The sequence below is a fragment of the Gossypium raimondii genome, chromosome 6, assembly GCF_025698545.1.
Source record: "Gossypium raimondii isolate GPD5lz chromosome 6, ASM2569854v1, whole genome shotgun sequence".
NCBI classification, from domain to species: domain Eukaryota; kingdom Viridiplantae; phylum Streptophyta; class Magnoliopsida; order Malvales; family Malvaceae; genus Gossypium; species Gossypium raimondii.
Genome location: NC_068570.1, coordinates 5,833,210 through 5,846,495, shown reverse-complemented (window position 1 = coordinate 5,846,495; position 13,286 = coordinate 5,833,210). Strand labels below are relative to the sequence as shown.

The 13,286-nt window shown below is 30.7% G+C and overlaps 1 protein-coding gene across 1 annotated transcript; it reads left to right on the top strand.

The window, feature by feature from the left end:
• The first annotated feature begins 3,995 nt into the window (after nt 1-3,995).
• LOC105772729 (probable L-ascorbate peroxidase 6, chloroplastic/mitochondrial) lies at nt 3,996-8,612 on the top strand. The gene is made up of 12 exons (XM_012594147.2): nt 3,996-4,343; nt 4,449-4,595; nt 5,083-5,203; nt 5,288-5,388; nt 5,468-5,555; nt 6,190-6,257; nt 6,329-6,415; nt 7,290-7,364; nt 7,441-7,518; nt 7,594-7,698; nt 8,109-8,183; nt 8,271-8,612. Exons 1-12 carry the CDS (start codon nt 4,176-4,178, stop codon nt 8,424-8,426), a joined length of 1,269 nt encoding a protein of 422 aa, XP_012449601.1. The 5' UTR covers nt 3,996-4,175; the 3' UTR covers nt 8,427-8,612.
• Nucleotides 8,613-13,286: the final 4,674 nt, after the last annotated feature.

Sequence of the window (13,286 nt, the reverse complement as noted above, 5' to 3'; positions counted from 1 at the left end):
CAGAAGCTACCTTTTCAGAACTGATATGGTGCTTGTCAGAATTTTTTCAAGTTCTTCAGTTTCTTCAGAGACTTCTAGACTTCTAAACTTATGAATTTTTTTTGTATTGAATGGTTTGGAGGTGATCCCTTTCTATAGTAAAATTTAACTTCTTCATTTGAGTGTTCTACAATAATTAAATTGTTTTATTTATTATTTATCTCATATTAGTTTAATTAATTAGAGATAAAATAATCATTAAAGAATATGATTTCTTTATAAAAGAGTTCTAAAAGGAATTAATTTCTTGATTTATCTCTTTATTAATTAAATTAAATTTAAATAGAGATAAAAAAGTAATGATAAATTGTGATGGTCAAGACTTATGTATACAACTTTTGTTGAGTGTAAAAAGTGGACAAGTCAATTCTAACCTCATTTCACCTCAAAACAACTTCAAATCTTGCAAATCTAAGTTTAAACCTCGAAATTGAAAAGTTTCAATCTTCACCAGATCTCTTCCATTTCAAAGTTTGTGCTTTTACACAACCTCAACTTCGCCTTCATTATTGGGATTTGAGAGATAAGCCTTGAAATTGACCCCAACCCAAAAATTAAGTGTAATTATTTGCCATGTTATTTCTCTTGGCAATGATGGGGTTAGGACGTTGGCAATCGCCTTGGTCTCCCATCTAAGCTCTTTATGATTTATAAAATTTTAAATTAATAATGATAAATTTACATTTTGGTCCCCCAAAAATGATAAAAATATAATTTAATCCTTTTAAAATTATAAAAATATAGATTATTAAAATGATGAAATTACATTTTTACTATCGTAAAAATATACAATTTAATTCCGGTCCTCCCCAAAAAAAAATTCTGACTACACCAGTGTCTCTTAATTGAAAAATATATTTTAGCTTTGTTGCAGATGAGTATAAAAGTTGTCAGTGTTTTACTCTCTCTAGTGATACTAGTTTCTTTCAGAAGCCTTGGAAAAAATATATTTTGTTGATTTGAATGTGGATCTACAAATGCCTCTTTCTAGAATAAAATGAATTATGTAGGCTTAAAGGTGTAAAAAATCCTCAAATTAAAAAAAAAAACAATCAAGTCCCTACTTTTTTTCATTCACTTGGGTACTTGAACTTTCACAATGCATCAAAAAGACCCTCAAACTTTTTTAAAAAATAGTAGTTAAGCCCTTGCTTTTTTTTTTTTTTTTGCACTCAATTGGGTACTTTAACTTTTAGAATGCATCAAAAAGGCTCTCCAACTTTTTCAAAAAAGTAATTAAACCCTTGCTCTTTTTTTTTTTTGCACTCAATTGGATACTTAAACCTAGGGGTGTTCATTCGGTTAACCGACCGGTTAACTGACCCGAAATAACATTAACCGAATTAACCGACCCGAAATAACATTAACCGAATTAACCGACCTTTCAAAATTTTTAACCGTTAGCCGAACCGAAATTTTTTCAAAAAAATTAACCGAACCAAAATTTTTTCGGTTAATTTGGTCGGTTAACCGAATTAACTGAAAATTATATGTTTTTTTTATTTTTGGTTAAAAATTAACCGAATTAACCGAATTAACCGAATTACCCGAATTAACCGAATTGAATCACTACATAATTAAATTATTTTTAGACTTTTAGACTTTAGTTTTAGTTTTAGTTTTAGAATTTTATTTTTATTTATTAAATTATTTGTAATTTTTATGATTGGGTTGGGTTGGGTAATTGGGTTGGGTTGAATACTTGGGTTTGGATTGGGTTTAGGTGAATAGTGGACCTATTTATATATTATAATTTTATTTATTAATTTTTTCGGTTAAACCGAAAAAATTCAGTTAACCGACCGATTTCGAACCGAATTAACCGTTAACCGAAAAATAAAAAAATAATTAACCAACCCCCGATCGAAAAAATTCGGTTAACCGACCGATTAACTGAATTCGGTCGGTTAACCGAATTTTTTCGGTTTTACCCGAATTTTGCACACCCCTACTTGAACCGACCCTAATTTTTTTCAATTAAAGCCATCATGTGTTACAACCATAGTGTGACATGTGGCAAAAAATGATAAAAAATAAAAATTTATAAAATTTATAAAATGATTAAATTTTAATAAAAATATTAAAATTAAAAATTAGAAAAAATTATAAAAATTGTAAAATTTTATAAAATCATAAAAATTATAAAATATATAGAAATATAGAAAAAATATAAAATTTTATAAAGTCGTAAGAAAATTACAAAAAACGTAAAGAAATGTAAAATTAGTAAAAAAATTATAAAAATTATCGTACTAAAAGAAGCATTTTATAATTTATCTATAACTTTATTGATTTTTATTTTTTATCATTTTTTGCCACATGTCACATTGTGCTACGACACATGATGACTTCAACTAGAAAAAAATTGGGCTTCATTCACTTTAATAGTCAACGATTAAAGTTAATGGTTCAAGGGCCTTTTTGATGCATTTTATAATTTTTTTGTGACTTTTATAAAATTTTACAATTTTTCTAATTTTTAAATATTTTTATTAAAATTTAATAATTTGTATAACTTTTATTGATTTTATTTTTTTATATTTTTTTGCCATATGTCACGCCATGGTTGTGACACAAGATGACATTAACTGAAAAAAATGAGGGGCAGTTAATTTTAATAGTCAACTGTTAAAATTAATGGACAAATGACATTTTTGATGCATTTGACAATTCAAGTACCCAATTGAGTGCAAAAAAAAGTAGGGGTTTAATTACTTTTTTTGAAAAAGTTTGAGAGCCTTTTTTATGCATTTTGAATGTTCAAGTACTCAATTGAATGCAAAAAAAAACAAGCGCTTAATTTTTTTTTTGAAAAATAATTGAGGGCCTTGAGCGAATTATGTAATCTGTTGTTTATTTGTGTGACGTGTTGAACTGTATTGAATATCCTTGTTAGCATGATTTTCAATATCATAGTTTTTCACTACATTCGTTGTTTTGTATCATAGGAGGAGAGACGAACACGATTCTGAAAATAAAAAATGGGAATATTAGGAATCTCATATTTTATTTTAATTTTATTTATATTTGAATAAAATTTTTAATTAGGAAGGAGATAAACTTGATTGACTTTTTTTTAGCTTTAAAATAAAAAGGTGGGGTCTTGGAAAATTTTAATTTAAATTTAGAAGAAAAATAAAAAAAGAAACGAAAAAAAATAAAAATGAAATTGATAAATTTAAATTTATAAGAAAAATAGTTCATTGAATCTTAACTTAATTGGCATGGGCATTGTTGCTAATATAGGAGAATGTGAGTCTGAGTACGCTAAAGTACATTGTCCTCTATTTATGGATTGGAGAGAGGTTATGGGTAATTTTAGGTATAGTATCAAAAAAATAGTCGATATGAAATTTTTGTCATTACCCTTTAACGTTTTGGCCATTCAGCTTCAAAAAATTACAAAATGGTCACTAAATTATTTGAAAATTTTCATTTTAAGTCATTGAACTATTCCAAAAATTTTATTTAAGTAACTGAGCTGATAAGTTCTTTTAAAAAAAGATTCGGTTAGCGAGCTCCAAACGACAATTTGATGATTGGTACAATGGATTGACGCCCATCGACGAGTAGAACATACTTTAGATCCAAGTTGATTTGATGATCAGTGTCGGAGATTGGATAATAAAGCTGTTTAGATTTTGGTTTACGGATTCGTAACTTTCAAATTTATTTTATGAAAAAAATTAAACTAGAGAAGAGAAAGGGAATAGGAGTTTTTGATTAAAGTAAGTCATGCAAACATAAAAAGTCATACAACAATGATTTTAACAGTTTAATGACTTAAATGAAACTTTTGGATAATTTAATGACTATTTTGTAACATTTTAAAGTTAAATAACTAAAACATAAATTCACTAATAATTTAATGACTTCGATGTAGTTTTCCATAGTTTTTAATGCATCGGATGTTACCAAAACCGTTTGGACAACAATTTATTTTTTTGGATTTGGGGGCTTGCCATTGGTCCAAAATAACGACTTCTTAATCCAAAACAATTGGAGACAAAACGGAGAGCCAAATGGCACAGCCATTATCACAGCTCAGCTGAAAGTGAAAACTATTACTGAAAAGCTCCTAACTGTCGTTCGCCGTCGCGCACAACCTCCTCAAACGCCGCAGCTTCCGTCGGTCAATGACTTCGTCTCTAGGCAACACCGCCTCTTCTCGAATCTCAGCATCTTCCTCCCCCGGAGTTCGACTTTCTCTCCATCCCCCCTCCTCTTTTTCTCTCCTTTCTTTCTCTTCCTCTTTTAAGCCCTTCGCTTTCTCTCCTCTATCTTCTCATTTCTCTCCCCACCAGGTTAATTCCTCCTTTCATATTCCCTAGTTCTTTCTTTCTTCTTTTTTTTTTTATATAAATGTTCTTATTCTTTTTAGTTAATTTTGTTTTTTATTCATAAAATAGAGGAGATCGGCAGTTAATGTGTCGAGTAGCAGAGGATTCGGCACAGTTGCAAGTCCGAAATGTGCAGCTTCGAATCCTGATCAGTTGAAGAGTGCTAGAGAAGATCTCAAGCAACTTCTCAACTCTCAGTTCTGCCATCCTATTCTGGTATTAATGTCTTAATTCTTGCACTTTCTTTCTTGGGAATAATGTCGCTATGCTCTTTGAGTTTTTAGCATAGAAGAAAGATTTCTCGGTATATTGCGAATAAATGTTTGAATTTAATGAAATTTATTTCATATTTGAAGAAATGAAGTACTTATTAGTAGTTTAGTTAGAGCATTAAGGGTGGCTTCAGTTTAAGCAGCATTAATAATATGTAGAGTGAAAGGATGAAAAGAGAAAGGTGGAGAAGTTTTAAAAAAAAAAAGAAGAATTTTGAGTATGTTAGGTAGAAAAGTAAAGCCATGAGCAAGAAAACAAATAATTTCAAATTATAATGCTAAGAGGAGAGAAAAACTGAGAGTCAGTGAGTGTGCATATTTACAAGATCATTCATCATTTTCTTTTAAAACGTGTATATTGTACTTAGTTTTAGCCGAGGATAAACGATGTTTATTTTCATTTACTTGTAATTTGATTTTATACACTTCAGGTTCGCCTAGGATGGCATGATGCTGGTACCTACAACAAGAACATTGAGGAATGGCCACAAAGGGGTGGAGCGAATGGAAGTCTTAGGTTTGAAGTAGAGCTAAAACATGCCGCCAATGCTGGTAACATGTTCTTTGTCTACTTATACAATGTAATTAGTTAGTTGGTAATTGGTAGCACTGTTGTCTCATAATCTTTTGTTTCAGGCCTAGTGAATGCATTGAGTCTTATTCAGCCTATCAAGGACAAGTACTCTGATGTAACTTTCGCTGATTTGTTCCAGTTGGCTAGTGCTACTGCTATTGAGGTCTTGCTTGCTGTTACTCTTGAATGTATATCTTTTTGATTGATTTTGTAGTTGTACTAAGAATCGACATGTAATTCAGGAGGCTGGAGGACCCAAAATTCCCATGAAATATGGAAGGGTGGATGTCTCCGGTCCTAATGAGTGTCCTGAGGAGGGCAGGCTACCTGGCAAGTGAACCTTATAATGGTGCATGATTGTTCATGTCAATTTAAATTGTGGGGAGATTCCTAAATTAAGAAATGTAACTGGAAACTTGAGGCACATAATCCATTGGCAAGTTGGGCTGCTAACTAGCTTGAATGATTGGACAATGAATTGAACGTGTCTTGTTTTAGTCCATTTAATTCTGAATTTCTGGGAAGTTTACTGCACTGTTGTGAAGTGGTTATGGTTAACAGATTATTTATCTGTATCTGGAAAAGGAAGAGATATAACTAGGTGCTCCCTAATCTACAGCATATAGCAACAAATACCTGAAATGACATTATTATAGATTAATAAGAATATGGGGATCCTTAAAATTTTCAGAAGAGTAATACTAGGTTCTTAAAGATAAACAGGTGGACCATGTTTTAGACGTCATTGTATGACAGTTGTTCACCTACGAACCTAGAATATTATTAACATAGCTTTTTGTTGCCTTACGTTTGCACACTTCATGCTTCTAGGTTGTTTAGACTTCAGACTATTAGCATAATTTGGGCATTGCTTATGCCTCCTTTTTCCCTCATAGGTACCAATGCATTCGCTTATGCTTATGTCTAGAGACCACTAACCTTATAGCGTTTCTCTGTTGCTTAGATGCTGGACCACCTTCACCTGCTGATCATCTACGAGAGGTTTTCTACCGAATGGGATTAAATGACAAGGTAAACTTCATTGTAAAAATCTTTGTTATGATGGAACAATGATCTTAATCATCTGACCTTCTGACATGTAGGAAATTGTTGCATTATCTGGTGCACACACTCTTGGGAGGTCCAGACCAGAACGTAGCGGTTGGGGTAAACCAGAAACCAAGTATACGGTATTTAATCTGCCTGTGTTGATATGGATAGGAAAAATCTTTGTCTCAGTAACTTCAGTCGTTGATTTATCATTTCTGATTCTTGATCGAGGCTAGAAATTTTTGGGGCAAATGCTTACCGTTATAGTTTATTGTACTTACCATAGAAGATACAAAGTGCCATTATTTAGCAAATTAATATTCCTCAGAGAAGCAGTCCCCTTATCCTAGATGCATTGGCTTCAATAGGATAAATACGGGGGACTGCCTCCAAATATTTGATCAAATCTGAACCTTGACTAAGAACTGGCCTGTCAACCTCTTGAAGTTCTTGATGCCAAACCTGTCAATAGATATGATCAGTAACAAACACATGAGGTCAATATTTCGTAAGAACAGAACGTATGAGAAAGAAACGCCTCTTCTATCAGATCTAAGTTACTACTTATGCTATCTTGGTTGTTTTTCATGCTGAATCATATGGTTCTAGAATGACCGTTCTTTCCTATTTAGATTACCCTTAAAATTTAACTATCGGACTTTCTAGAGGTGAGCCAGGAGAAAGAAATTTGAACTTACTAAAGAAATTTGAACTTACTTTAAAAGCCTATCATGACAATGAATCCTCGAAAGAATGAAAATTCGGTGGCTAAGAGAGTGTTCAAACAAAATGAATTTGGTTCCACTAACTCAACCTCAGATAGCTATCCATATTTTCTTGAATTTAGTAAGCAAAATGTTCGGGGTTGCATAGTTTGCCAGTCATATCATATGTTAATGTCTTCAAAGATATGCTTCCCTAAGTGGAACAGGAATGGTGGTGGTTCTAGTAGTTACGAGTATACCAATAACTGCGATGAAGGACTTAAATTGGATTTTCCTCCTTGAATAACAGAAAGATGGGCCAGGAACACCAGGAGGACAGTCTTGGACAGTGCAATGGTTGAAGTTTGACAATTCATACTTCAAGGTTTGAACTTGAAATCAGTTTCTCTTCTTGAGTAAGAGGAGATTCAAAAGTGTTAAACTCTCTTGTATCCGTACAGGACATTAAAGCAAAAAGGGATGAAGATTTGCTTGTGTTGCCAACTGATGCTGTTCTTTTTGAAGATCCCTCTTTCAAGGTAAATATACTGAGTTCAATCTTAACCGGTAAGAAATATAATCGTAGGCTTGGCTAAACAGTACACAATTTGCAGGTATATGCTGAGAAATACGCTGAAGATCAAGAGACATTATTCAAGGATTATGCAGAGGCACATACCAAACTTAGCAACCTTGGGGCCAAATTTGATCCTCCAGAGGTTTGTTTGTAATGGATAGTTGCGTGTTTAATGTTTATCACTTTCATGAAAAAGAAAAAGTTTAATTAGTAAAAAGTGCCAGGCGTTTGTTACTATTAACCCCACTTTTCCTTCTATCAAAATGGTGTTCTATTTTGACGTTTGGGGAATACCTGCATGCATACAGTTGCTTGTTAAACATGCCTCACCCAAGTTTTTAGTGAGTATTAGGTACCAATAAGATGTTAACTTTTCTCTGAACGGATCAACGACATCTTAGAATAAGCAAAAGATAAATGATAGGGTCTTTTCTGTGTGAATAAGTTGCTCATAGTTATCGTACGTAAAAGGTACAATTGTTTTAGTTTGGCAAGTACCTAAGATTAGTCATTGAGTTAGACTCTAATGTGCAAGATTTTTCTTGAGATCAGGGTATTGTGTTAGATGATACTCCAGTACAAGCTGTACCGGAGAAGTTTGTAGCTGCCAAGTACTCAACAGGAAAGGTCGTAACCTCAAATACCTTATTTAATTTTGCTCTGTTACTTTATCTGTCTTGTAATAAATGAATTGAACGGTGTTTGGAATTGCAGAGAGAGCTGTCAGATTCCATGAAGCAGAAGATTCGAGCAGAATATGAATCATTTGGGGGAGGCCCAGATAAGGCTCTACCAACCAACTATTTTCTAAATATCATAATTATTATTGGTGTGTTGGCCATTTTGACATCTCTTCTGGGTAATTATTGATTATTTTAACTTTCCCCATTTTTGCTCTTTTGGTTAAATGTCAAGGTCCTTTTCCTCCCTGGAAAGAGAATCCAACCCAGTGAATTATGTTATGACATGAGTCCTTTTTTGGGACTGTCGTGTTTTGTATTTTATTCTCTGTCCGTTGCTTAAATTAAATATATACACAACACAAGATTGTCGTAATGTGTTTATGTAGTTGTATATTATCAGGTTTATTTATATTTCTTAAAAAGAAGTCCTTTTTCTTGTTTATTTAGGTTATGGGCTTTACTTGTCAAATGCTGCAATTTATCAAAGTTATTACCCAATGCTCACCTATTTTCTTGTGTTGGTTCGGATAAAATTTGAGATAAATGAGTTGTTTAATCTTTAAAATCAGTTCTCAAATAAATATAGCCACCTATAAAATTTAAATTTAAAATGCTCAGATAGCTTCGACTAAGTTGAAATTCGGTTTTTCCTTTTATATAACAAATTATATCATCTTCTACTTTAATTTTCTTTCCCTATAACGTTGTTCATCAAACTTGTTTAAGACATGTCATTTCATTTGAGAAAAAAAATTTCCTCCACTTTATCCTTTTAAATTCAAAAAATTTGGGACAAAATTATTAGATTTGAAAAATAGACTTGAACGAAAAAAATTAGATCCCATTAAAATATGAGTCGGGCTTGGACTTAAACATTTATAGCCCGACCTGGCTTGTTTTTAAGTTTATAATATTTTATATTATGTAAATTATAACACATTAAAATAATAAACATATACAACTCTAATATAAATATTAAAATAATGTTAAGATGACTGTATAAAAATCAATAAATATAAAATATAAAATTATTATTTATTAAAATAAAATAATATGAGTGGACTAAAATGGGATTGGATTAATCTTTTGCAAATATGGATGGATTTTAACAAAAATTTAAACTCATATTTTGAACCGACCGAATTTAAACAAGTATAAAATATATTAATATCATATTCAAGCTCAATCCAAATCTATCTCGATTCTATTCACGAACACCTTAATATTAAGCCACTCATTTACTTTATTAAGGTCCAATTACGATATATCTATCTAGTTCGGTCACATCACTTAGGCAAGTTTCTCGGTTGCCTTGGTAGAGGTAAATGGCCCCTAATATGGGTCATTAACTAAAATAATATCTCAAGGTTTGCAATGATAATTTGGTATATCTAACACGCCATTACTTAAATTATGTCTATTATTAATTAATTTTTGAGTTTGAAGAATAATCGAAGGATACCCAGTTGAAAAAAAATGATATCAAAGCACATTTTAAGTAATTGTACTAAACTTGTTTTGTTGATCTTTTAGTTTTTCTTTTTAATAATACAGACACATTTAAGTAATTATCGTTTTATAAGATCCTAATGAAAATATAATATTTGAATTTTTTTCAAAACGAATATGTTATCTAAATTTTTATACGGCACGATTAGTTTTTAAGATTACTTTTGATTCTAGCTGTTTTACTAGTTAATTATGATAAAGCCCCAAATTATATATATATATATATATATATATATATGAAACAATACTCTCAATAACATGACATGAAGATTCATTAGTAATTTGAATTTGATTGAAGTTTCATATATCGAAACTAGAATCGAACTAAACGAAGGAAAATCGATTAAAGGGTTGTAGTACAAATACTGATGAGATGGATTGAATTAATATCCATGCATTTTTGTATTTTATAATGTATTCAAAAATAGAAATTAAAAAATATATCATAATAATATGTAATATGAAAAATATTTATAATAGATATAATTTATAAATAAATTGAATATGATATTAAACATATAAATAAATTAAACCAAAAACAAGTTTTGTTTTTCATAATTTTATCTGCAAAGATATAACACCTCAATTTCATATAAATAATTCATAGTAATTATGAATAATTAATAAATGGTATTCTGTTGCTTGAGTTTTTTGAAAAAATCATTATAAATCATGTAAAAACAAAGTCAGAAGCGATCAATTAGGAAAAATTGAGTAAATATTGAATTAGTCATCTAATTATTAGCGTGTTTTTATTTTTAATTAATTTTTAGTGTGTTTAGGGGCAAAGCCAGAAAATTTCTTTCGTGGGGGCCAAAATGAAATTTAATTTTTAATAGTCTATATCTTTATAATTTTTAAAGAATTAAATTAAATTTTCATAATTTTAGGGGGCTAAAGTGCAAATTTACCTTTATTAATTTAAAATTTTAAAATTTTCTCAAGGGCCAAAACAATAATTTTCCATTTTAAGGGGGTCAGGGCTCCTGCCAACCCCCCTGGATTCGCCTCTGAGTGTATTTTATTTTTAATTTAATCACTAACGTTTTAGATAATTTCTATTCGGGTCACCCATGTTTTAGATCATTTCTATTGTGGTCACTCTTCGTTAAATGATTAACGGAAGTGATGATGTGGTCTTTTTTCTAACTGATATAATAACACATTTGGTGCTCAATATTTACACATGTTATCAATTCCTCAAATGCATATAATTAAATATAAACTATATATTATGAAAAAGTACAAAATACAATATTATATATATTTATATAAATAATATTATGTTTTTATAAGATTCAAATATGCATTTAGCCCCGGAACTTGACACTTTCTCCTAAGTTGGTATTCAAAATTTCATTTTGTCAAGAGTTTTGGTACTTTTTTGCTACTAACATTTTATCTCTTCTTTGAGATAAATAATATTATATTTCAAGAAATTATGCTACCAAGCGTGGAACAACTAGCATTGTTGTTTCACTTAATATCTCTTCCAAAGTAACAACTCTTGTTTAGAATAGCTATTGCTCAAAATAATTGTTGTTCAAGAATAGCTATGTTTAGAATAGGGCTTTAGTTAGAATAGTTGTCAATCCAGTGTAGTTGTTATTTGAGAACAACTTCTGTTGAGAACAACTAAAGTTTGGTATAACTCTTATTTAGAATACTAGTGTTTTTGAATAACTATGTTTAGAACAACTGTTGTTTAAAACAACTTATATTTAAAACACGTGTGTTTTTCTGGAAGAGACATTATTCAGAACAAACTCTATCAAGAAAAGCATCACTACAAAATAACTCTTGTTCAGAAAAACCTCTACATTGAGAACAACTGTGTTTAAAATAGCTGAGGTTTGAAATAAGTCAAAATAACCATTATTTAGAAACAACTTTCATCACGAACAACCATTGTCTTATGGTTTAAGAGATGTTCCATGAAAGATGTTTCACATTGTGCCGCTTTACCAAAATAGAACAAGCAAAAATAACCTTAGAAACGAGTTGTCTTCACTCTTAGGATGTTCTAAAGAGCTTAACTTGGGGGATGATATATGTAGATAGTTAAGAGGTTTCCTTTTGACCTTTTCCGTTCCCTTCGAATGAAAAAATGAAAGGTAGTTAGGTGTGAAGTTGAGTTGCTTCAAATAGATGATAGTGGAGAGTTCTCTCCTTTGACTTCAATCTAAAACGACATGGCATTCCTCATAGATTGTCTTGTCCACGTAACGGGCCATTTTCAGTGAAATCGGAATAGTTGTTTCGAAACAACAAATACAAAGTCATAAAATTTATTTTAATATTATTTTAAGGTCTACAGCATGATTATATGATAGTATACAAATTTTGTTAAGAAATTTTACCGTTTGTATGCTTAATTTATGAAAACGAACTAAATCACGTAAAGTGCAAAAGTTGTGTTCTATTAGCTAAAGGTGTTAAGTAGCTATAGAACCTTAAAGTAGAAGTTCTTATGTGGTAATTAAGCCATTAAATGAGTTAGTGGATGTGCATGACTTGGTAATTGAGTAATTTTGAAAGTTAGGTAAATGTAATATGGTAATTAGGCAATTAAATGATAAAAATAAACAAAACAAAAGCTAGCTATCATATTTTCCTATTTATTTCTTCTTCAACCAAAAAACACAAAGAAAAGGGCAGTTTTGAAGCTTGAAATTTAGCTAGGCTAAATCCATTGCATATAAGTGAACTTTTGGTCTATTTTTAATGATTTTTATGTTTTCGAGATCGTTATAGCTTAAGCTAGCTAAATAGGGGACTAATTTGCAATATGATTGAAAGTCTAGGGTTTTTCCATGTGAGCATTCTAGTTGTTCTTGAAGCTTAATTGAAGAATATGAATCCTTATTGCTAAATAAACAACTTTTGTTAAGTGATTTTTAGTGAAATTGTCAAATAGGGATTAAATTGAGAAATATGAAAATTATGTGTTAAATATATGAAATTGTGAAATGTATGAGCTTCTATATGCACATATGAAATTCAACTAGGCTTATATAGGGATGGAATTTCATAAATTTCATTTTACGAGCCTAGGGACTAAATTGTAAAAAGTTAAAAGTATAGGGGCAAAAATATTAATTTTTCCAAAGCATGAATTTTGGATTGAATTGAATAGAATTGTGATTAAAGTAGTTAAACTTGATTATATAAATCAAGAAAAGCAACAAACAGAATTAGATCGAGGAAAGGACAAAGTTATCGAATAAACGATCATTTTCCGTCATACAAGTTTGAGGTAAGTTTGTGTAATTAAATTGAGTATTTATATTCTTTAAATGGAAATATATGTATGTGAATGATTTAATTATTATGTATAATTATCGAGAGCATAATTGACGACGTACGAAGAATACCGAGCCCTGTTTAAACCTTAGGAATTCGTAGGATCCAAATGACATGTCATTAGGGTTACCGTTTTGGTTGAGGTCCTGCATTTGTTGCAGACTCACCGCAGCTAGTATGATCTTATCAATTTGTAGCTCGTGAGAGCTTACCGATATTCAGCTCGTATGAGCTT

Bases quoted from the DNA above. Each gene is read 5' to 3' on its own strand.
- LOC105772729 (XM_012594147.2), top strand. From the start codon at position 4,176: ATGACTTCGTCTCTAGGCAACACCGCCTCTTCTCGAATCTCAGCATCT. The intron at 5,389-5,467 runs GTCTTGCTTGCT...CATGTAATTCAG, and splicing joins CTAGTGCTACTGCTATTGAG to GAGGCTGGAGGACCCAAAAT. The intron at 6,258-6,328 runs GTAAACTTCATT...TCTGACATGTAG, and splicing joins GAATGGGATTAAATGACAAG to GAAATTGTTGCATTATCTGG.